Consider the following 26109-nt stretch of genomic DNA (forward strand, 5'->3'; position numbering starts at 1 on the left):
CCTGTTGCTCACTAATGACAAAGGACTTACCAGAAACGTCAAGACTGGAGGTAGTCTGGGTTGCAGCAATCATGCCCTGGTGGAATTCTCATTCTCGAGGGGTACAGGGTGGGTACAAAGTACAGTCAGGACTCTAAACCTCAGAAAGGCAAACTTTCTATGGTTTAGTGTGCCAGTGCATGGGAATCCCTTGAGAAAATGCTTTCAGAGGCAAAAGAGCAAATCAACACTGGGAGATATTTAAAGACATTTTTCTTAGGGTGCCAAAGTTCTCAATCTGATGTGCGAGAAGTTGGGTAGGGGACACAGGAGGCGAGCTTGGCTAAGTCCTCTTAGTTGAACTAAAACAAAACCAAAATGCACAGGCAGTGAAGGCAAGGATTTACATCCCAGGGAGATTGTAGGGATGTGGCCTGAGACTATAGGGAGGGGATCAGGAAGCCAAAACACATCTAGAGCTGAACTTGCATAGAGGTGTGAAAAATAACAAGAGTTTCTTCAGGTACACAGGACAACAAGGGAATACAAAAGAAACTGTACCCCCCAATGAGTGAAAAAGATCTGGCTACAACAGACACAGCAAAGGCTGAGGTACTCAAACACTTTTTTGCCTTGATCTTCACAGGCAAGTGCTCTCGCCACGCCACCCAGTTCACAAAATCCAAAGGCAGCAACTATGAGAATAAAGAATTGCTCACTGCAGGAGATCAGGTTCAAGACCACCTAGGGAACCTGAATACAAACAAGTCCATGGGACCTGATGCGATGTGTATTGGGTTTGCGTGACAAGGTTTTGGTAGTGGGGGCAGGCTGCAGGGGTGGCTTATGAGGACTGGCTGAGGAAACTGGGGCTGTTCAGCCTGGAGAAAAGGAGGCTGAGGGGAGACCTTATCGCTGTCTACAACTACCTGAAAGGAGGTTCTGCCGAGGTGGGGTCAGTCTCTTCTCCCAAGAAGCAAGTGACAGAATGAGATGAAATGGCCTCAAGTTGTGCCAGGGGAAGTTTAGATTGGATATTAGGAAAAATTTCTTCACAGAAAGGGTTGTCAAGCACTGAAACAGGCTGCCCAAGGAAGCGGTTGAGTGACCATCCCTGGAGGTGTTTAAAAGGTGTGTGGATGAGGTTCTTATGGACACGGTCTAGTGCTGGTGCTAGGTTATGGTTCGACTTGATGATTTTGAGGTTCTCTTCCAATGAAAATTATTTTATGATTTCATGATTCTAAGCTGCGAGAAGCTTCCCCCATGTCCGACAGAGCCAGTGCCAGCTGGCTTCAAGATGGACATGTCACTGGCCAAGGCTGAACCCATCAGTGACAGTGATAGCACCTCTGGGATAACATGTATAAGAAAGGGAGTAAGAAAACCTGCTGTGCAACAACAGCAAGGAGAGAGGAGTGAGAATATCTGAGAGAAACAGCTCTGCAGACACCAAGGTCAGTGAGAAGGAGGGCAGGAGGTGCTCCAGGTGCTGGAGCAGAGACTCCCCTGCAGCCTGTGGTGCAGGCCATGGTCAGGCTGGCTGTTCCTCTGCAGGCTACAGAGGTCCATGGTGGAGTAGATACTCGCCTGCAGCATGGGGAGGATCCCATATCAAAGCAGGTGGATGCACCTGAAAGGGCTGTGACCCTGCAGGGAGCCCATGCTGGAGAAGTGTCCTGGCGGGAGCTGTGGCCCCATGGAGAATCATAGAATGTCAGGGATTGGAAGGGACCTCAAAAGATCATCTAGTCCAATTCCCTTGCCAGAGCAGGAACACCTAGGTGAGGTTACACAGGAATGTGTCCAGGCAGGATTTGAATGTCTCCAGAGGAGACTCCACAACCTCCCTGGGCAGCCTGTTCCGGTGTCTGTCACCCTCACTGTGAAGAAGTTTCTTCTCATATTTAAGTGGAATCTCCTGTGTTCCAGTTTGTACCCATTTCCCTTGTAACCCATGCTGGAGAAGGTTTGCTGTCAAGACTTGTTCCCTCATGAGGGCCCCACACTGGAACTGTATGTATGACTGCACCCTGTGGAAGAGAACCACACTGGACCAGTTTGTGAGAACTGCAGCTCATGGGGAGGATCCATGCTGGAGTTCCTGTAGGACTGCTTCCTGTGGGAGGGACTCCATAGCGGAGCAGGGGAAGAGCGTGAGAAGGAAGGAACAGCGGAGACGTGTGATAAACTGATAACCCCCATTCCCTATGCCTCTCTGCCATTTGAGGGGAGAAGGCAGAGAAACTGGAGTAAATTTGAGCCTAGGAAGAATGGAGGGGTGGGGGAAAGTTGTTTATTTGTTTGCTAATAAATTAATTTACCTGGATCAAGTCTGTTTTGCCAGTGATGGCAACTGGTGAGTAATCTCCCTGTCCTTATCTTGACCCAGAATCTTTTAATGATATTTCTTCTCCCCTGTCCAGCTGAGTAGGCAGGGGGCAATAGAGCTGCTTTGTAGGCAGCTGGCATCCAGTCCAGGTCAACCCACTGAGGGTCCTGAGGGAACTGATGGATGAACTTTCTGACCCACTATCCATCATATTTGAAAAGTCATGGCAGTCTTGTAAAGTTCACAGTGACTGAAAATGAGAAACATAGCTCACATTTTTAAAAAGGAAAAAAAGGAAAGATTGGGGGAGCCAATCAGTCAGTCAGTCAGTCTCACCTCTGTGCTCACCCAGATCATGGAGCAAATCCTCCTGGAAACTACACTAAGGCATATGGAAAACAGAGGCAATTGGTGACAGCCAACATAGCTTCACTAAGGGCACATAATTTCTGACAAATCTGGTGGCCTCCTGTGATGGTATAACAGTATTAGTGGATAACGGAAGAACAAGTGAAATCACCTACCTGGACTTGTGCAAAGCATTTGATTTGAACACGCTAAGCAAGTTTGCAGGTGACACCAAGCTGAGCAGTGCAGTTGACACTCCTGAGGGACAGAATGCCATCCAGAGGGACCTGGATAAGCTTGAGAAGTGGGCCATGTGAATCTCATGAGGTTCAACAAGGCCAAGTGCAAGGTTCTATACCTGGATCAGGGCAACCCCCCGTATCAATACAAGTTGGGGGATGAAGGCATTGAGAGCAGCCCTGCTGAGAAGGACTTGGGGGTGCTGGTGGATGAAAGATTGGACATGAGCCGGCAATGTGCACTCACAGTCCAGAAGGCAAATCATATCTTGGGCTGCATCTAAAGCAGCATGTCCAGCAGATCTAGGGAGGTGATTCTGCCCCTCTGCTCTGCTCTGGTGAGACCCACCTGGAGTCCTGTGTCCAGCTCTGGAGCCCTCAGTACAGGAAAGACATGGACCTGTTGGAGAGGGGCCAGAGGAGCCACAGAAATGATCAGAGGCTGGAACAGCTCTGCTGTAAGGACAGGCTGAGAGAGCTGGGGTTGTTCAGCCTGGAGAAGAGAAGGCTACAGGGAGACCTTATTGCAGCCTTTCAGGACTCCAAAGGAGCCTACAGGAAAGATGGAGAGAGCCTATTTATCAGAAAGTGTAGCGACAGGATGAGGTATAACAGTTTTAAATGGAAAGAGGGTAGATTCATATCAGGTACAAGAAAGAAATTATTTACTGTGAGGCTGGTGAGGCACTGGCACAGGCTGCCCAGAGAAGCTGTGGATGCCCCATCCCTGGAAGTGTTCAAGGCCATACTGTCCGGGGCTTTGAGCAACCTGGTCTAGTGGAAGGTGTCCCTGCCCATAGCAGGGGGGTTGGAACTAGATGATCTTTCAAGGTTCCTTCCAATCCCTAAACATTCTGTGATTCTGTAATTTTTAAGGTCCTTTCCAACACAAACCATTCAATGATTCTATACAACTGTTTATTTTTCTGAATTGAAAAATCATTATAGTTCCTACATCAATAAACTGAAATCTGGTTAATAAAAGGCATATTCTATTTTCCAAGGTTATAGACTCCATAAAATACACACGAGTAGAATTTTGTGCTCCCATGGACTACAATAATGAGAGCTATAAGAAAAGCAGATTAGTACAACACAGTATGCCACCGTTTATTCAAAGGTAAATGTCTACATCAAGAACAGAGATCTGCTATAAATCTTGATAAACTAGATCTGAACAAGTGCAGACATGCTGTTTTGCTTAACAGTATCTAACACAATATGGGCTGTTTAGGAAGCATGCAGCTGTACAGTTGCACACTGAACATCTGCAGCCCTTTGCACAGAAAGATGTGTTGGCTTTCCTAAGTGTTTATCTTAAAACCAATAAATTTGTTGCAAAGGCTCTAGAAAAAACCAGAACAACACATTCTTGAGATGATACTTCACTGTTAGTTCCAAATGTTTGTAAGACGATGTACAGAAGGAGCTGTTATTTCAAGATTTATCTCTACAGAATACAACAAAATACTAATGGAAATTGAGAAGCGTTAAAACAATCTAAGAAATAAACATTGAAAAGTCATGTATGCAGCATAATTTTTAAAGTAGAAAGGACTGTTAAACTTCTTTACTTTGTCTATTACCTGCATTTGCATCTTATTAAGCAGCTGATAAAAACCTCCACAATGGAAATCTTGGCATCACTTGCCATAAAACTGAAAGCTAACTGTAACTGTGAGCACTTAAAAGTACATAAACCATAAAATTTTGTCTTATTTTCCTATGGCAAAGCACACAATATATTAAATAAAATAATAAAATTATATACCAAAAAGGTACTGATTTTTAAAAAAGCTTAGAATAAAATGTATGTCTTAGCCCCTAAGAGTACTGGTGCTCTGTTATGTTATAAGGTAAACACGCTACATGTGAAAGGCTTCGAGGCGTATTCTCTTTGGATCTTCTGGATGTCTCAGGACTACTCCATATCGCAGCAGCAGCTCAATATAAGGTACCCAGAATGAGTCATTGATTGTTACATAGGGTTCATGTGGTGTGTCCATTAATTTGCTAACAAGAATCTGGAAGACAAAAACGAAATTAGGAAATTTAGGAAATTAACAAAACAGCTAGATTTTTATCTCCTTAGGAAAATTTGTACAAATTATTGTAATGAGACACTTACTTAGGCAATATAAGAAACACAAGCCTACAGGAGAAGTACAAGACCTGGCCAAGGTAAAACAAAGAACTTCCCATTAACTTCATTACAGCTTTTTTGATGTAAAAATTAGAACCTGAATTCTCCTTTTATCCAGACTAAGCTTTTTACTATCTGTCAAAATTCTTAGTAGATTTTAGATAGTGTAACTGTAAATATCTAAAAAATCTGCACATGAAAGTGGTAAATCCTTCTATAATTCATCTTTAAATTGGTATCTGTTAATTTAAGATTAGAAGCATTAAGTAAGAGGGAAAAGCTAGATTGTTGGGAATCGCCTCAAACTATGAATTAGTATCAACAAATAGTATTTCTCCCTCACTCTTTCAGATTTTAGCAGAGAAGAATGTCCATCTTACAATTTTTCTAAATTTCATCTCACTAATGAGCTAAAAACATACCTATCTTCTTAGACTGAGAATTTTTTTTTCCTGTATTTTGTGTCCTTCTGTAGGTAATGTTCAAAATAAGCTTGCACCTTCGAAAAATTAAACATCATAGTCCTACTTTAGCTTCATTATGCTTGCAAATAAAATCTTTCTGCTTATCTCATAAATGGATTATCCAAATTCTTAATATTACTTCATGTTTAGGCATGGCAAGCGAGCACCTTACAACAATTCAGCTCCTCTTGATACTTTCTCAATTCTTTGTTCCTTATCTAAATACAGACTTAGTTAGTGGAGTTAAAAACAAAAGTCAGTTTTGACATAGTTTTTCTGTCTTGGAGACCAAGAATATGCCCGTATAGTATTGCTCATGGGGAATACTTTACACATTATGGATTAAATAATATTACCCACCCCATGGTGTTCTCTCCATATTCATCCCAGATATTTAATCTTGCTACTCAGAACTTCTAAATGTTATAGCTTTCCCAGTTTCAGTAGGCACCAAATATTGTCTCTTTATTGCTGAAGAAAAGCTCAAAATCTGCACTACCAGATTTCACTCCTTTTTCAATCACTGCTATTTAAAAAAATACTGTTATTTTTCAGAACATTCAAAATAATTGTTCCAATTTACATCTTTTGTACTTATCTGCTCTGATTTTGAGTATTTAGTCCAAATGCATGATTTTAGATGAATTGTTACTTAGTTTTTTCTGACATTTGATATTCCAAAATAGCCTTTATGGCTGTAACCTTACATACATCGGTATTGTAAACAGCCTTTCAAATCTCAAACTAGTTCCCTAAATTCTCAGGCAGAAAAGAAAAATCCTCAAACTGTGTACAAGGAAAAGAATTACTACATTTGTAAAAAGTTGCAGCTCATCACTGCAATGAAAATTAGTATAATAAAAATTCTGAGGCTTGCATGAGAAAAGAGCTTACTGCTTGCCCGCTGATATACTGATATACCTAAATAATACAAACGTATACAGCTGCCTTGTCAAAGTGGATTTATTAAAATGTACACTTTCATTATTTAACAAACACATGGAGACTGAGGAGCCATGGTTAGGAACACATGCACTGATTGTAATTCTGTGAATGAATTACACTTGTACAACAGCAAAGCCTAAATCTGTAATTATAATACAACAATGACTTTGCATGTCTCTTTAAGAAACTACTATCTGTATGCAAGAAAACACTTTTGAAATTGAACAGGCACTTGAAGCTAGAACCAAGTTGCTCAACAACAACAAAAAAACCACCTCCCATAAAACAAAGATAAGGGACATGGACAGTTTATGCCAAGATAGTTAAAATTAAAAATAAGCCTGAATTTTTGGAAGTAGTTTATTCTTCCAAATGGAAATCAGACTTTACATGGATGTGTTCACATTTTGAGATTAACAATATCAGAAAAATATGAAGGGTAATTTTAAAGCATTAGAAGAGCTTTAAACTTTTAATTCCATAGAGAATGTGGCTATTTTAAATTCTGATCTATTTTCAAGCTCTGCCTAATTTGGCATTAATAGGCATGCTGAGATACTTGAAGCATGTTAAATGATTTTAATGATGTAAGCCCAAAGTCTGGGCTTTAAACTCAAGTACAACAATGTCATAGTGACCAGATCATAGCATCTTAATACCAGAAAGTTGTTATTCATCAAGTTTTCCCTCAGGAAAAAACTTCTTCCCCCAGAGAGGTCTTACACATAAGTTCTTAAACTGTCTGAAGAGTGAGGATTGAGGAGGAATAGGAAATCTCACTTCAAAAGCTACATTTAAGACAAGAAGGAACGCTAGTGAAAACATTTTTTAATGCTCCTTCAAATTTATGCTTTGCAATTCAAATTAATAAATTGCACTGTGATTAAAATACGCACTAAGCAATGCTGGCATACTTATAAAAATCAATTAGAAATGCATGAAACACATTCATTTGATTTCCTCACATGAGAAGATAATCCAGTTAATACACAAGACTACACATTAATTGGTCATTTTATAACTGTTATTGTATTAATTTCAGAAAAATGTTTATTGAACAGTACAAAATATAGCATGAAATGGAACAATTATTTTTCTATTAAGTGTAGCATTTCTCCCCTCCCATGAGCCACTAAGGCTCACAAAACTTCTTTAAAATAATGATTACAAAATTAAAAATAAGGGATATTAATTCTCCAGCTTAAGGAGAAAATTTAGTTATCGAAACTATTCCCACATCTCTTTTAAAAAATTGAGGGTTTAATTTGATAGGAATTGAAATAGGAATCTGACATAACATTCTTAAACATTCTGCTTTTCAATTAACTATCTTAACCCTATGTCATATACAGTATTTTATCTTATTAGTATATTATAATCAGTTCTCAGCATTGAAAAATCCCTCGGATGTCTATGTAAAAAAAAAAGTCTTACCTCTATGATTTCATTCAGTGTTATCAGTTCAGCTGGCTGTTCAGAAGAATTCTGCAAAGATAACCACCCCCCCAGCCAAATTAAAAAAAACTCAAAGCTAAATAGTCAGGAAAAATGTTAATTGACAAAGAAAAATAATCACACAATTATTTGATTGCATAGTATAAAACAGTTGAGGACTTTTACTCAGATTTATTGATGACAGAAATACAATGTAGTACTTAAATCTACCAGTTCAATATCATATACATTATATATAACATTTTTTTAACTAAGTATTTTAAAATATTAATCTTAAGTGATCATAGTATATATACCTAGGTTTACCTTTACATAAAATCAAATACATCATATTTATAATGTAGTACAGTGCAAAACATTCTACAAATAAGATCTTGTAGGAAAAAATAAAATTATTTTGTGAACTTCAGAAAAATGTTTACAATGCACATTTGACACAGCTTGACTTAAATTCATAGTGCCTTGATATTTTTTCATGATGTACTAATGAATATTTGTTTATTCTTACTCTGACTTCAGTTAAAAAACTGGACAAGCTTAAGAAATAGAATAACTAAAAACTGTGGAAAAAAAAAAGAAAATAAGTTATTGATATAATTCAAAAATAACCTGTTTTCATTTGTAGCAAGCAAACCAAACCTATTTGCCTATAAAGTGATAAGGATTCCTTAGTCAGCAATGCCAACAAAACTGCTTATTCTGTTGTGTGGTGTCCCTGATTATTCTAAAATTATTAAAAAAAAAAAAAAAATTTAAAATGAAATGTTAAGGTTTTAATTGGATATTAGCAAAAGGTTCTTCACCCAGAAGGTGGTGGAGCACTGGAACAGGCTCCCAGGGAGGTGTCACAGCCCCAAGCCTGACAGTGTTCAAGAAGAGACTGGACAACACCTTCAGACACATGATGTGAACTGTGGGGTTGTCACATGCAGGGACAGTAACTGGACTCAATGACCCTTGTGGGTCCCTTCCAACTCAGAACATTCTACGATTCTATGAATTTTATCCTTTTTCCCCATCCACTTCACATTCAACAAAATAAAGCAGATAATAGAGAGCTGGTGACTGCTTACTCAGCACTGCTGTTGAACATGTCAACTTAAGTCCTAAGATATAAACAGCTATGCAGCACCTTAGACGAATTCCACTTCTGGAACAGAAGAATATAAGCAATAAAGAATTTGTGAAAGGCAAATTTGGATTTTTAATAATCCAAAGCAAGTTCTGGCTTCTTTTGTCCAGTCACAGTCTTAATATTCTCACCTTCAGAAAGCCACAAACCACAGAAAGCAGACATGCTGCCTACTCCATGGAAACCTTGCAAACCATGGAGTTAAGGCTCAATAATGCCCGTCTTTCTGTCTTTATCTTGATACTAGGCTGAATGAAACACAATAAAGATGCTTGAAGATGGCTGAATAAGATTTGAAAATGGACATCATGCCTTGAAGGTTCCAATTGTTATTTTTATGTGCAAAATATACACTTCTGTGAAAAAACAGGTTGTTTTTTTAAATAATATTGGGTTTTACCAGTTTCCAAGCAAGATTAATCCAAGAGGATGCAAATACAGAAAATGGGCACCCTGAGGATAAGCCAGGGAATTGAAAAAAAACATCTTACAGAAGAAAAAAGTTTTGCTAGTTCAATTACCAGAACAAAGAAAGAGGGTATAAGATTGCTGTCTAGAAACATATCAGGAAGAATAAATACAAGAAAGAAAAAGAGCTATACTAAGGACAATACTGGCATAAGAATATACAGATCTATATTTAACGTGAATAAATTGAAACTGGAAGTTAGGAGTCTCTGACCAGAGTACTGAGGTACTAGAACAAACTCCAATAGAAACAGTAGTAACAAAAATAATTAGTTTTAGAATGAAGCTCAATGATAATATTATAGAAATTATATTATGTGGTTGTCTGAAATAACAGGGAACTGGATTAAAGAAATCCTTTATGTTATTGTATTATTAAGTGTATTTGAAATCAAAATCAAACTCTGCCTTTTCTGTAGCTTTTTTGTAACCATTCTTTCAAATAATAACGGTAAAAAGTTTATTTTTATTGCAGACTTTGAATTTATTATGCAAAATACTGTGACTGCCTTTTTTCCCTAAAGTTTCACATAATTTTTGGCCTAGTTTGCCTGAACAGAAACTGATGGCTAACATTCCAAACTACATTGTAATTATAAACACTTGTCCTTATTATTGTTCCAAAAACATTGTTAGACAATTAAAATTTGCTTTGCCAAGGAAAATATGAATCCACTTGCCTAGCCCAGTGAAGAAGGAAGTGGAACAATCTGGAGTGAACCCCCTCACCATTTCCAAGTTTGGCACAGCTTGCAGTTCAGTAAGAAATACAATACATTGCTATGCATCTCATTGGGTAAAGGATACATGCATTAAAAATGAAAATACTCAGCTGGGAACACCATTAAATAATATAAACGAACCTGAAAATACCAATTTAACCTAAAGAATCAACTGTAAGAAATATACTTATTTCAAAATATAACTGCAAATTCTATACTAGTGACTTTAAAGAGATATGGCATCTAATTAAATAGAAACTGAACATTCCAAATTTAATAGTTATTGAGAAAACCTTACCTTGTTTGCAGCAATTCCATCTTTCTTTGGAAGGGGAAAATGTTCTTCTAGGAATTCATGGAAAGTATTCAGGAGGTCTTTCCTAAATGTCTTTAGTTGCAACATCTTATTTTGTAGCTCACACAATAATTCCTTTTTTGAGCTAATAGTAAAAATATAGAAGTACAATATGAAATTCAATCTAGTAATTAAAATGTTCTTCTTAATTAAAAAGAGCCTTACTTTCTATTGTTTTAAGTTCAGCATCTCGAATCACAGGATATAAGCAGATAGCAGTATTTTCTGTGTTTCAAACATGAATTACTGAGTTACTATTTGATCTACTTAACAAAACAAGGGTATGTTCTAGGAGTTTGCTTGCTCATTTGCTTTTGTTGATATTTAAGTTCTTCAACATAAAAACTCAGCACTGCAGAAATACCTTTTTTGGGAAATTTCTTCAACTTGGGCTTTTATCTCTTGTTCAATTCCATTAAGAGCATTTACCACCTGCTCCTGTTCTTCAAGCCATCGCTGCTCTCTTTGAAACATAAAAAGTAGGAAATGGCACAACATATAAATAGTTTTTCTGGACAGTAAAAAACAAAATAATGTGTGGTAAAAAAGCTTACAGCACCCATAAATCCAAATTATTACATTACCTTTTCAGATCTTCTTCCAGTTGCCTATTCTTTGACTCAACTGTTGACAGCATCATTTTAAGATCATTCTCTACTTTCTGCAACTATAAAAAATAAAACCTACAGTTTGCAGATAGTCCAGCCTGTAGTATTTGTTCTATGTAAGGTTACATCTATAAATCTGGTAAATAGGGCCAAAATTATCTGTAATTTCTTAAGAAACATGGTTATATAGTGACACACTGTTTTTAAATCCAGTTGGAGCTATTTAAAACATTACTGTCACCAGCTGCTCATTAGTGTCTAACTGAAGCTCTGTAAAACAACATGGTCGACTTTACCTGAAGCAGATTATGGAGCACACACATGAACTACTCATCTGATGGAAGACTGAGGAGAAAACATCTAGAGCACCAGAGCTGTGCGGTCTAAATCATTGCAGCTGCTAATCCCTGCTAATTGCACCAACATAAAATGTATAGCACTGGACTGAGTCAAGTCTTTCCTTAGTGTATTATGTTCTACAAAGCAGTATTTCTAATAGTTTACAGGTCTAAAATACAAAACTATGATTTAGACGTATTTTGTTTCCATCTGTATAAACTACGAGAATTTCAATCTTTAGCTCAAAGAAATCAAAATTTTGAAAATATTCTACAGAAGGGAACACGCTGTATACATGCAACATCTGAAAAAAATTTGGAATCCTCAACAAAATAGGCCACAAAATGGAATATCAGATCAAACATGCCATAGCACAAAAGTCAATTGAAAATATATAACCAAGTAACTTGTTAATAATGTTAACAGTGGCTGGGTTCCCTGTTGTGAGTGATGCTAGAGGGACACAATCTGCTAGGAAGAAGAAAACCAGAAAGTAGTTTTAAAGACATACCCAAAGGAATATTCTCAGGTCATGTCACATACATATGTCCGATCACTATACTGTAAAGCTACCCCTAAGACATTCTTGATTTGGTCTTTCTTCCAAGGCTGGAAGAACTCAAAAATTTATTTTTAAATTATTGTCACAGAACTCTAAATCTAAGAATGCTCACTTTTTTGTGTAACACATAATGTTCCATTATTTTTTATCGAGTATGAAATGCAATATGTAAAAACTTTTTGTTTAAAAGATTGATCATTACAACCATGAAATTTTAGTAGTTATAATACATTAGAAAACATTAGAACAACAACAATGCCTGAAGAAACATACACAGTATCTTAGCAGTAGTCCATCACAGGAGTAGTCATAGGAAAATGCAGGAATTCTACATACTTTCATTTTTTTCAACATTTTTAAAATTATCTTTTAACAAACAAAAAGTCTTACCTCTTGTTTTCCTAATTTTACCAGTACATCTGGATTGGTAGAAATTACTGAAAAATAAAATGAATTTTTTTTTTTTTTTTTTTACATTGGATGATATAGACTTATTCATACTGAAAAGCAGCCTGGCTAGAGAGAAACTTGTGTAGTGCCTAAAAAAAGTAGCGTAGCTGCCAGCAGCAGCTTAACCACATTTTGTGGTGTCCTGCTGGGCTAAGCTACTGTCACTTTTCAGCAAGTTAAATTGGACTGAAAGAAGTGTGGTATTAAAGCTTCTGAGTTATTTTTTATACTGGAATTAGTTTAGGTACATAATACTGAAATGTGAAGTCTACTCATTCTCCAAGATAAGCAAGCCTGATTTTGCCAGTGGAAGAGATTCCACCAACAACACCAGTGTGGACAATCAAATTCTTCCAGTCTTGAACTCTTTGTTAAACAGCCTCACAAATGCTTCATCAGGTTTGTAAAACCTATCAGATTTAAAGAACCTAAAAATCATGTTACTCATCTTACTGTTCACAAGAATAGCTACATGTTGGGAGATTAAAGGCCCAGCAAGGCCAGTGTCTTAACTCCAACCCTGAGCAAGGGTTGTACTTGAGGGAAAGTACAGTACTATTCAAGGATGTGATAATATTTCCCCAAAATGCTTCTGCGAAAGGCTCATGGATTTTCAGAATAAAAAGTGAATTTTTTTTATTTGAAAGCCTTCTATGGACTTCAATCAATTCTCAGTTCCATGTCAGCTTGCAGCATCTGCATAAATGTATGGCTTTTGAAAAAGTAAAGCATTTGAATTTATTAATAGTAGAACTGAAAGCTGCTTTAACAGATTTAAATCTTAATACGATGGGGATATTTTTTGTCCAAGCTAAGGCTAATCTTAAAAATGATTACTTCAATAAAAGCTCTTATTTTAACAAAAAGAAAAACACTTAACCCTCTCATAAAAGCATTGAATATGACCTAAATACAATTCAGTTAATTTCATAAATTGATAAAAGTACTTTTTTTTTTTTTGTAAGGTATCTTTATTGGTTTTATCTCTATAAACCTTGAGAAACCCTTAGTTAGTAGTTTTTAAAGTAGTGTTTTTTTTCAAGACAAAATTCCGTAAAACTACTGTGTTCATAATGTTTTAAGTTATGTGTCTCAATAAAATCTCTTCTATTTAGGAGAATTACTTTCTCTAGATCTCAACACAAAATTTGAGTAGAGTGCTCCCAAATTTAGCTTATATTTAAGAGCTGTGGGAGGTAGTGGCCTTTGCAATTATTAGAGCAAGATTTCTTCAATAACACAAATATCCTACGTAGACATGATTTCTTTCCTAGGAGAGAAATCACTAACTCTAATTTAGTGAAGGGACAGTGCAGATCTAAGACACTGGGACAACACATTTATGGCAGCTGCTATTGTAAAGAACACAGGTTGCTCCATCTACTATCAGTTAAAGCTTTTTCAGTTATGAATCATTACACTTGCAAAAATCAAATGTCAAACAGAATTGCCTAGTGATATATAGTACAATTACTAAGCAAAATACTACCAGATGTTCGGAATGGAAAAGCAACTACTATGCATATTTATACAGATACTCATATTAAAATAAGAGGAGTTTGGCAGCATACTGACATTTTGCAAAGAAAATAAAAATCATGCAGAGACCACAACTGTTCTATGGTTGCTTCTCCTTCCTTATTTTGCAAAGCTAACAGTCAAATTCTGTTTTTATTTCAGCTGGCATAGGGTTAATTTTTTTTCCTAGTAGCTGGTGTAGCACTGTGTTTTGGATTCAGTATGACGATAATGTTGATAATACACTGATGGTTTTAGTTGTTGATGGGTAATCACAGACTTTTCAGCTTTCCATGCTCTGCCAATGAGGAGGTACACGAGAAGCCTGGAGGGGGCACAGCCAGGACAGCTGATCCAAACTGGCTAAAGGGATATTCCACACCATATAACATCATGCTCAGTCTATAAACTAGGGGAGTTGGCTCTGGGGGCTTGGGGACGAGCTCTGTATCCATCACAAGTGGTGAGCAATTGCATTGTGCACCACGTTTTATGTATTCTTTTATCATTGTTATTATTTTATCTTCCTTTACTGTCCTATTAAGCTGTCTGTATGTCAACCATTTGTATCAACAGGTTTTTTTTAATTCTCTTCCCCATCACACCGTAGGGGAGGGAGTGAGCAAGCAGCTGTTTGTGGGGGTGTGAGCAAGCAGCTGTATGGTGGCTTAGTCGCCAGCTGGGGTTAAACCATGACAAAAAGCCAAACGCTTGTTAAAACATTTTAATTCAGCTGATTTAGCAGCTCTAGAGCTACAAAAATAGTATCAGAAATTGAGAAAGAATAACAGAATCAAGTAAAAACTTCACTAAAATAAAATTTGCATCGTGGATTCAAGTCTGTTTGCCAATATTGTGCCCAAAGAAACAGAGAACTGCCAAGTTATAACCTCTGAAAATAAAGTTTAAAATTGAAATGCTGACAGGCCCTCATTTACAAGAAGTAAGCTGGCTATTACTAAAAGCAGAAAACAAAGTAACAAGACAGACTGACATTCATGCTCTATTAGTAAATTGTCTGAGATGAGTATTTCTGCTATTTAGATAAATCCAGATAATGTTTTCAAATGTTTCCTTCAAAACAAACAGTAGGTAGAAAGGAGCCAAGGTGGACAAAGAAGATGTAAGCACAGTAGACTCCTGATTTTCATATGAACATCGTATTCAAATTCTTAGCAGCAACTCTTTTTTTTCTCCCTCAGAATGGTAGCCAAAAAGGCAAAGCTTTGGCTGCAAAATACTATTTGCATTATAATACACATACATCATTTCTCTAGTACAAAATTAAGATTTCTAATAATAAATCGTATCACCTGGGAACAAGTAATGGTTGAGCAAAGCAAGTCAGCAAGCCAATAAAAATAGGTCAAGCCCCAAGAATGTTTTTAATCAATAGCTTAATGTTTAAAATAATTACATATTTTAGTAAGGAAACCCAAAATCTCCAGGTATCTTACACAGATAAAAAACTGTGCTTTCAATTCATTTGCCTTAAGCCAGCAGCTTATTCATGAGCAGCAGCCAAGACCCAGTATTTTGTAAATTCATTCAATGTCATACTTTTGGTCTACATACCTCTAAGAAGCTTCTGACCATTCTTAGAGATGGGTTTACAAAGCACATGAACTATGAATTTATTCTAACAGAGCAACAATATCTATTTTTAAGAAAGAAAAATTTTGATTTTTTTTCTAGCTCATATTATTTGATCACAATAGGCAGCAAGTACATGAGCTTTGAAAGAAGCTGGAGAAGTGACTTTAATGTTAATCTGAAAATGCATCCCAGTTTTGCCAAATGACAAAGTATTGGAAATGACCATTTGCTGTCTAAAATGCATTCCTATAATTTGTCAACAACAAAAAAAATCAAGCCTCTCTGCCATAATAATATTCAAATTAGTCAATGCATCCATTTTAAGATTAACAAGTTTTATTGGGTTGAAATGTGCTAATGGGTTCTTCACAGGAGACAAAACTGTGGGTGCGACCAGAATACTTATAGCGTAGTGTAAACTGTTTTAGGAGTCTCCAGGTGTGACATCTGAAAAAACAAACTACTTTACTCACACTTAGATTCTGAATGGTTTTATTTTCAGTGTCTGGCCACATCAGCCTTGCAAAGTGAAATCAGTCACAACTGATGCTTATGTACAAAAAGAATTTTGAAAAACTGAAGAATTCATATATTTTGACTGATAATGCCCAAAAAATATAAGAGCTACCACTTGACTCAGTGGTTTGTACTTCTCGAGATCAATAAATGATCTGGATTCCTTTGTTTTTAAAACAAACTCAAGTGTCTTTTACCACCTTTTCTTGACATGAAATCTATTATTCCTCTTAAATCCAAGCTAGATATTCTATTATGGTGCAATGGGCTTATTGCTGAAGGTTTGCATCCAAGTTTCAGCTAGTACATCACAATACAGCTCACTTTTGTGAAGTGAAGTATTAATAAAAAAAAATCATACGAGGTATGGCTAAAAATATGTCTGGGCAAATTATTGCTAGTTTATTAGCAAGACTTACAAAGAAAAAAAAAATATATTTTAGATTCTTAAAAGAGAAAATGAAGACAAAATCATTTTTAGTTCCGTCCTAAAAAGGAAATACAAATGAAAGATGGAGAAGAAACAATTGCAGAAAGGAGAAACCTGAAGCTAAGAGCATGTCCTGGTTTGGTTAAGAACAAGTTTCTCTTTTAGTGAATTTACCTGTCAGCTAAAGCCTTCATATTAGCTGCATTTTCCTGGAGAACCAGACACATGTTTTGGTAAACATAGCAATGGAATGCGAAGTTATTGATAAGCATGGATGGACATCTCGCAAGAGGGGCAATGAGAAACAGGTGACCAAGAAACTGACCAACTGAGTATAACATCCCATTCACAGGAATACTTCATATAAAAGTGGGAGATCATGAGGATCTTGTCCCTTTTTCCTTTTTGCTTATGGCCAACATTAGGAGAGGACCTTGCTAGTTGTCCCTGCGAACTGAGGCCTAGTGAGAGACTGAATCCAGCTTCGGTTGGCTGCAGAGTCCAATCCAGGACTTTGGGTGCCGGCTCTGCAGTTGCTGAGACTTTCAAGATTGGTTTTGTATATTTTGTATTATTTTCTCTATTCTTATTAGTAGCATTAGTAAAACATTTTTAATTTTTTCCAACTCTCTTCTCTCTGTCCTTCTTTCCCCCCCGATTGCCTGTCCTTAGTGGGAAGGGGAGAGAGGGGGAGCCAAAGGGAGAAGGGGGAGAGGAGGTTAACAATACATCTGCCACAGTTTCATTGTCACCCTGCAATCAAAACCATTGACACTGCATAATGAACTTTTATTTTTGTGTTAGGAGATCTGCTAACAGTTATTTTTCCATTTAACTTACTGATGACTGGTGATATGAATCATGCATTTCTTTGTCCAGAATAATAATTTTAAACTATAGCAGAATTCACTTAGAATTCTAAATTCACTTAGAACTCAAGTGCAAAAAGAATATAGAAATGAAACATACATGCTACTGTGGGAGTATTTAATTTTTAAGTAGCTATAGTATAAAAATACAATCAGCAAACATTTGATATATACACACAGTTTAAGGTGCCTAATTGAAAGAGACTTCACAGAAATTTATATGTGTATACCTTAGATGGAAACAGATACTTACATTCAGGACATCTGTTGTGCCATTCACGACATTCCACTGACAAAGCTCTCACTCGTGTCATTAACAAGGAAAGCTGTACAAGAAAAGAAGCATTTCTTGAAGTGTCTTGAGTTGCAATGGAGTAAAATAAGATAGAAAAAAACAGTAGTAAAAAATAGTAGAAAAAGTAGTAGAAAATAAGACAGTAAAATAAATAAGCAAAATAAATAAATAGATAGACAAATGAATAAGTAGTAAATAAGATAGAAACTCAGTTATTAAGTTTATAGAGTAGAAAACAAAATAGCATCTATTACAATAGACCACTCATTCCTCCCAAAGATTTACAAAACCACTCACAGGGATCAAAAAACACTTCTTTTCCCCCAAAAGGAGGAAATCAGAAGTAGATAGAGTTGACATTTTCTCCTTTTCATTTGTACTATCAGATAATGATCACAACTGAAGATAAGCCTCTAGAAGCAATGACAATACTTCACATCCGTACTCCTTCTTAGATGCATGGTTGATTCATAATTTAAGATTAAATGCCTGATTTGTGAGGACTAAACAGAAGATTGGCTTCCAAAAAAATAACAGTAGCCAAATAAATCTCTCAAAACTGCATCTGTGAACTCGACAAAAATGCTTTAAAACCAGTGCTTTAGTTCACTGTAATCACTGAAAATATAGGAGTAACAAAAAAAGTCCCACCTGTTCAGGAAAGTTTATTAAAAAACCCTAAACATTTTTAAAAAATGTACTTATTTTACTATCTTACTATGTTCTGAAGAAAGAATACATTAGTTATTACTATTCCACTTCCTGAAACCAAGGACTACACCTATAGTTTTTTTTAATACGTTATAAATTACATATTGATACGATATTACAAGTATTCTGATAAGAAATCAAGCATAATTTTAAATACAAAAGTACTGCTGATATGGTCAAGCATATCAGAAAAGCACTGCAGATTGTATTTGTCTTTACATCAACTAAAAAGAGAAAAATATGCTAAGAATCATAAGCCAGGTTCTTACAATAAAAATATCAAAAACTGGCAACCTAAGTTTAGCTTTTGACTACTCAAAATAAGTGCATCTTCAGTACAGTGCATCTTCAAAAGACAAATCCATTGAGTCACCATCTTGCTATGACAGTTTTCAAGAAAAGCATATCTCAGAAGTTTAAGTATTAATTACAAGGGTATGATGTGCTGCAGTAAAGCTGCAAAGAAAGGTGAAAACCTCAGCCTGCACACAAAGTTATACAAAATTTATTTCTACTTATAGGATTTTATCCAGAGTCATACAAGAAGAAAAAAGATTGTATTTTATGCATTTGAATATGCATCTTCATTTCTTTATTCTGATTAAATAATAGTTCATGCGAACTATTCATGCGGAGGAACAAGCCAGGGCGACTCAGTGTGAGTGATAACGCATTGTTCAACTTTATTGCTGTTAACGACACCTATTTATACAGGTTACAGTAATTATGCATACTTGTCAACTGCTGACTGGCTTAGATCCAAAGGTTACATTTGCCTGACCCTCCTACCTGTGGCTAGCTAGCTGCGCGAGTTTCGCGCCTCCTCAGCTCCCACCTCCCCAAAGTTGTTTCCAACACTTGTCAAGGTCACAGTGCCCTTGCCATTTCTCCTAATGACCAGCAGTTTCCACTGAGGCCTGTTGAGGCATTGAGGCCTCGTTATGCTAAGCTCCTAAATCATGACAAACCGTTAACTTATCAGAACACAACTCTTATTAGAACAAACATTAGAACAAAACTCTTCTTAGAACAAACTCTGGTCGTGCAACTGCTCCATGGATTCATGTCCTTTATCTTTAAGCCACTCCCTAACAAGTTTAGAATGTAGTTTATTACTAGCAGATGTCAGTAATTGCATAGTAATTAAGTATCTGAATGTATTCAATATATAAATCTCTGAAGCAAAGTGTTCTTTTGGTTAATTATTTAGTCAAGTGTATTGAACTAACCATTTGAATACTCTAATTGAAGTAACATAAGATGGAGATTTAATACCCACATATTACATGTAACCAGCCCAACGTCTGTTTATACCTTGCAAATCTGGGGTCCTCATATAAATTCTGTTTTAAAGATTCCCATTTAGAATACACAAACAACTGAACAGCCTCCCAGGCCTCGGTCTTGGGGCCAGTTCTGTTTAATCTCTTTATCGTTGATCTGGATGAGGGGATTGAGTGCACCCTCAGTAGGTTTGCAGATAACATCAAGTTGGGTGAGAGTGTTGACCTGCTGGAAGGTAGGAAGGCCATACAGAGGGATCTGAACTGGCTGGATTGGTGGTCTGAGGCCAATTGTATGAGGTCCTACAAGGCCAAGTGCCAGGTCCTGCACTTTTGTCACAACAACCCCAGGCAGCGCTACAGACTTGGGGAAGAGCGGCTGGAAAGGTGCCTGGCAGAAAAGGATCTGGGAATGTTGATTGACAGCGGCTGAACATGAGCCAGCAGTGTGCCCAGGTGGCCAAAAAGGCCAACAGCAGCCTGTCTTGTATCAGGAATAGCGTGGCCAGCTGGACTAGAAAAGTGATTGTGCCACTGTACTCAGCACTGGTGAGGCCCCACCTCGAATCATGCCTCATCATAAGAAAGACATTGAGGTGCTGGAGAGAGTTCAGAGAAGGGCAGTGCAGCTGCTGAGGGGCCTGGAGCACAAGTCTGACGAGGAACAACTGAGGGAACTGGGGCTGTTCAGCCTGGAGAAAAGGAGGCTGAGGAGAGACCTTATCACTGTCTACAACTACCTGAAAGGAGGTTGTAGCATGGAGAGTGTAGGTCCCTTCTCCCAGGTAGCAAGTGAGAGGACAAGAGGAAATGGCCTCAAATTGTGCCAGGGGAGGTTTAGATGGGAGATTAGGAAAAAATTCTTAACTGAAACTGTTGTCAGGCATTGGAACAGGCTGCCCAGGGAGGTGGTGTTTAAAGGGCATTTAGATTAGGTTCTTAGGGACATGGTTTATTGCTAGAGTTAGGTTAGGTTATGGTTGGACTCAGTGATCCTGAGGGTCTCTTTCAATTCAAATGATCCTATGATTTTATGATTCTATGTAACCTTTTTGCTATATGTAAATGCAACTTCTCGGTATTTGCTAGACACATACTTCAGAATACAGCTTCAAAGTTAATAAGAATTGGAAACATACCATATATTCACAGAAAAGTAAATAATTTGTCGAGAATAATAATAATAATTTAAAAAATCTACATTACCTTGGGATTCGATTTTAGCAGCGTTTCCGTTCCCAGAAGCAGTATCTGGCTCTGACACTTCGTAGAAAACAAACAAACCAAAAAATGTTTACTTACACTCCCTTTTGTAGGAAAGAAATGCAATGCTTATAAATTCCGACAAGTTGTTTAATATAGGAATAAAGGAATTGTGACTTGGCTCCTAGCACATACATCAGAGCCTTACTCAGAACACAAAATTAAGAAATATTTTGAAGTCATACTGTTAGAGAATAGACTGCCCTAGCTTACTGAGTTATTTAGTATATTGCTTTTTGTAGAATTTGTTTAGAAACTGCTAACATAGAATTTGCTTAGAATAAGTAAATTTGCTTAGCATTAACTTCTGCAAGCTGTGAACCCTTGAAACTTTCTGCTTTATAAAGTAAAAAAGAGGCCTGAGAGTCTTCGACCTAGAATGGGAGCTGTGACCTGGAGATAAGTAAAGGAAAAGAACTACACCTAACAGAAGAATGTTTTGGCTGTTGTCAAGAACTTATTTTGCACAGTAGCAACTGAAGGTCTGAGCTTTAATTGACAGGCTACCTGATGAAAATGAAGAGATCCAATGAAGAAAAGGGACACCCCAGACTCTGATTTCGTAATTGGCCCAGAGTGATGGGTGAGGGGTGGCAGCTTGGGGGTATAACTGTCTCAGTTTTTTCCTGCTCCATACTGTACCTTGCAAATATATTAATTATTTTAGAGGAATTTGTGGAATCCATGCCTATGTCTCTGCTACAGGAAGCCTAGGAGAAAGGAACTTCTCTAACCACAATAAAAAAAATAGAATTTCAATTAATTGCAAAGTAGAAAAGTAGCAGCTAACAAAAGATGTATGATTTGAAGAAAAAGGGAAGTTATGAGAGAAAAGTGAGTGGAAAGACACTGAACAGACGAACATGAGAAACAAGGAAAGGAGAATCATGTACTGAATAGAGAAGCTGCTGACAAGTTACCACACTTGCTGCTACTATTCTGGCCCTCCTGAGTAATCACATTATAATACACATTTTTAGTTTTCACTCATTTAGAGCAATATACTGTGCACTTCAGAAAAGTTCTGATTTTTAGAAGTGCAATACATCAGCTTCCCATGACTGCAATGGGATATATATCTAGTCAGAAATTCAAGCCACCACAGATATCCCAGGCTTCATCGGGAGACACCTGCTAAGCTCCTTCTTGTTTTATAGTGTTTGGAACTAAAGCACAATACAGGATTTCTCCAATAAAATCTGCTAAAGCTGACACACAATCGTTGGAACATCACATCATAAACCATATAACCTAGGAGCTAATTCAATGACTATTGGCTGTTTAAACTTTTTGCTGAAACATGCTTGCATCCAGGATGCAACAATCACAAAATTAATAAAAATCCTACTGTTTTTATCAACTTCCAAATATAACACACATTATCACTTCCTGTATTGTTTTGAGGCTGCTGGGAATGACATACAAGATATCAGAGATTTTCAATTAAATTCATAATAATAAACATTCTAATGACCCTTCTTATCTGAAAATTTCAATGAAAGTTTGCATCCTTTGAAGTGCTGTGAAGCAAAACTTCTTTTGATAATTTATTACAGTACTCCAGAAACCTAAACACAGGATTCCCTGCCACCTGTTCAATACCAAGATAAGTTTACACGTAACAACATATAAACTCACATTAGTCTTTCAAAAGCTAATTCCGTAAAATCACTGCACTGTGGGTTGTCTATACTTTGTTCTGCCTTAAGTCTGGAAGTATTTTTCCTTCAGTTTCCAATACTTTTTAAAGTTTGAAGCTACAACTCAGAAGTCAAGCAAATAGCATTAAAATATTGTTAACTTTAATAATAAATAAAATTGAGTGAAGAAAGTAAGAATCTCAAAAAATAATTTAAAACATGTGTTTTCATCAGACTCAGCAGAATCTTATAGGATGCATAGCACTCCCTCAGAACTGGTAGAAGTTTTTCTCTCCTGGGATGTCTGTAAATAAAAATATTAGTAACTTGCACTAAAATGTTTTTATCAGCATATTGGACCATACATCAAGAGAGATAAATTTTATTATTGAGGACATAACTGTCAGCTTATATAAGCATATGCTAACAACATCGTCCTTCTAAGCCTCTCTTGCCTCCCATTTTCTCTTTCCTTCAAGATCCAAAGTACTTGAGAATGACACTTGTGAATCCCGTCTTGCATGAGGCTAAAGGATCTCAAGTCTCAGTTGTTTAACTTTCCCTAGCTTTAACATATACTCTTATTCTGCTTAACTAAATCTTAACATCAGCATGCTATAAACAAAGCTTGACACTTCAAGGCATTCTTCGCCCCTGACAGCAGTTCCACCTTTGGCCTTTTTGAAGATCTTTTATTTTCCTTGCTGCCTGCCCCTGGTTTTTTTTCTTTTTTTTTTTTTGAGGTGGTTTCTTTGGAGGAGGTGGGGAAAGCATGCAGGGAAGGCTGGGGAGTTGAACAAACAAATGCTGAGGAACGAAAGTCTAAAACAAATCTAGTCTAACACTTGTGATTTGCATACCTCTTCCAGAAGCTTCCAAATACGCTCACATTCACGCAAGAGTTCTTCCTTGGCATGTACGGAAGAAACCGGGTTGCTGATGATATCTTGTATGCATTCAGTCTATTAACAAGCAAATAAAACAGTTATCATGTAGATCTACAACAATTATTTACAGGTTACTGAATCATACCTGTTAGTTTAGGTCAAATACTTAACAGAGCAACCCCTTTGAATATGAAGCTTTCAGTTAACTCTCCTATATTTCCAGATAGCATTCAATCATTTTGTAAAATTGGCTAACCATATTATCATAATAAAATTTGAAGACACTATTAACATTTTTTAAAATCAAATCACAAAATCCCAAATTTTCAGAACTGCTTTGATTATCTGCAATAGTGGGTTTTTAGAAATTTTCTGATAACTTTAATAAAGAAACAAGAAGAGAACCTCACTTCTACAAATCCACACTTCTATATACCTGCAAAGTTCTTAACCATAGTTAGTTCTGCTCTGTCTTCCAATAAATGTCCTAGTCTATTTCTCCTTGAGACAACTTGAACTCAGAATCTTTTTGATTAACAAATAAAAGTGTCTCAGAGGTTACTAGAAAACCAATCAAAAGAACCTGAAAGATGGGCCGACTACAAAGGAAAGAGGGCATCAGGACAGCCAAGGGAAAAAAATTAACCAAAGTTAAATGAAAAAGTTGGAGAAACTGTTGGATCAGATAGAAACACATACAAATTCAGAAATTTAATCCTATCTAAGTCTACAAAGAGATAAACGAACAACAGCAGCAATTACGAGGGGAAAAGAAGAAAGTAAAAAACGACACTCAAATGGATTTTTTTTTTTTAAGCTAAAACAACCAACAGGAATTTCTTAGATGTACAAGATGCAGGAAGCCTTTAAAAATACTTAAATGGATCACTAAGTTCACCAAATAAGTAGAGATTTAAAAGCGATATTAACAAAGATAAAGGTGTAAAGAAGAAATAAACATCTCTGCCTTCTTGATGATGCACAAATTCCTAACTCAACCTTTTGTTCACCTTCAGAAAACACAGCATCAGAGAAACTTATTACGAAAACCCAAATAATTTAAAGGGAATTAAATATTTAACCAGTACCTCCAAAGTTCAGGTATACCATAGCAGAGTGGCTAAGGAAAAAATCAGAATATCTCACTAGAGACTGCAAGTACTCTAGAGAACTGAAAGGTAGCAATACTTCTGCTAAGCCTTCCTGGCAAAGTTGTTGCATCTGTAATTAAAAACAGAACACTAGAAAATCTGGCTTGCCATAATCTGATAAGGTCTAACAGGCACAGTTCAGTTTTTGCAAAGGAAAATTACTGTCTTCTTAGGAGTCTTGGAATGGCTCCACTACTTAAAAGAGAACTATTTCACATAATTTATTAAGACATCTGAAATGCCTCCAGCGAAGTCCCCCACAGAAGGCTAATAAAGAAATTAAGCAGTCTTGAGATGCAATGTACTTTTTTTTTTTTTTCTCAGACCAAAAACTGTCAAGGAGAAAAACAAAGAAAAAAGCCTGAACAGGGAATTTTCATCATGGCAACTAGGCTCAGCAGCAGCAGAACTAAGAGGGCCTGAAACAAAACACCTTTGGAAATTTGAAAGGGGTCTTTGAGTGGAATAAAAAGTCCTGTTCTCCTGTGTCCGCCCGCAATAATGCAATCTGTCCACATGAACACAAATAAACCTTTGAGCACATACCTAAAAAAAAAAAAAGTTTAAATGATTACAGTGATTTTATTATTGTTGACCATCAAAATTTCCGTGCTCGATTTTATACAATGTACATATTACAAACAGATACTACAGGCCCCAGTAGCACAAGCCAAACTGACTTCTTGTCCCTAACATTGTGCCATTAATTATCTCTCAAAGTATATACATCAAAGTATCATGTTCAGATTCTTCTCTTCGTAGCTTGCAGTTTTATTTGTTTCTGTATGTAAAATTAGGCTTCTATTTGTACACCACGCCTGAAAACCAAAGTCTTTCTTGATGTGTTTCAACACGTCCTTTCTCACCTCATTTTAGAACTCCGTAATTAGGTAAAAAATAGACACAGAGACAAGTGCGTGTTGTGGGTTTTATGCCATTACCAAGCAAATAAGGGTCATGTTTCACGTCAACAACTATAAAAGGAAGATTGAGATGAGAAAGTAAGAGCAGCCCAGGGAAAACTGATGGGAAAAGCCAGAAAGCCGGGACTTCTAATGAGTAACTTAAAAAATATTTTTTAAAAGGGCAAGATACAAACAACGGCACGAAAGACACCAGGCGGAAGCTCCCATCGGCCCTAGCACAGCCCCCAGCACTGCAGCCCCGAGGGGAGGACACGGGGAAGGGGCTGATCCCCACAGGCAGCGCTCCCGCGGCCCGCCCGCCCGCCCCTTTCTTTCTTTCTTTCCTTCCTTCCTTCCCTCCCGGCGGCCCCACCGGCAGCCAGCCCGGCCGGGGCTCCAGGACAGAAAAGCGGCTCCGCCTGCCCGCCCGCCGCAGCCCAGGACCCCCGGGCCGGTGACGCCCGCCCCGCGCCCGTTACCATGATGGCTCCTCTCGGCCCTCAG

The 26109-nt window shown here is 37.2% G+C and overlaps 1 protein-coding gene across 1 annotated transcript; it reads right to left on the minus strand.

Annotated features, from left to right (window-relative positions):
- Positions 1–4763: 4763 nt before the first annotated feature.
- Positions 4764–26087, minus strand: CENPK (centromere protein K; the record flags this gene model as incomplete). Its single annotated transcript, XM_080362530.1, has 10 exons — positions 4764–4922; positions 10526–10667; positions 10947–11045; positions 11167–11249; positions 12482–12528; positions 17724–17796; positions 20966–21022; positions 23523–23624; positions 25134–25246; positions 25979–26087. The coding sequence occupies 10 exons, from the start codon at positions 26085–26087 to the stop codon at positions 4764–4766; spliced, it is 984 nt and encodes a 327-aa protein (XP_080218656.1).
- Positions 26088–26109: the final 22 nt, after the last annotated feature.

Source organism: Nesoenas mayeri (genome assembly GCF_963082525.1).
Source record: "Nesoenas mayeri genome assembly, chromosome: Z".
Lineage (NCBI taxonomy): Eukaryota > Metazoa > Chordata > Aves > Columbiformes > Columbidae > Nesoenas > Nesoenas mayeri.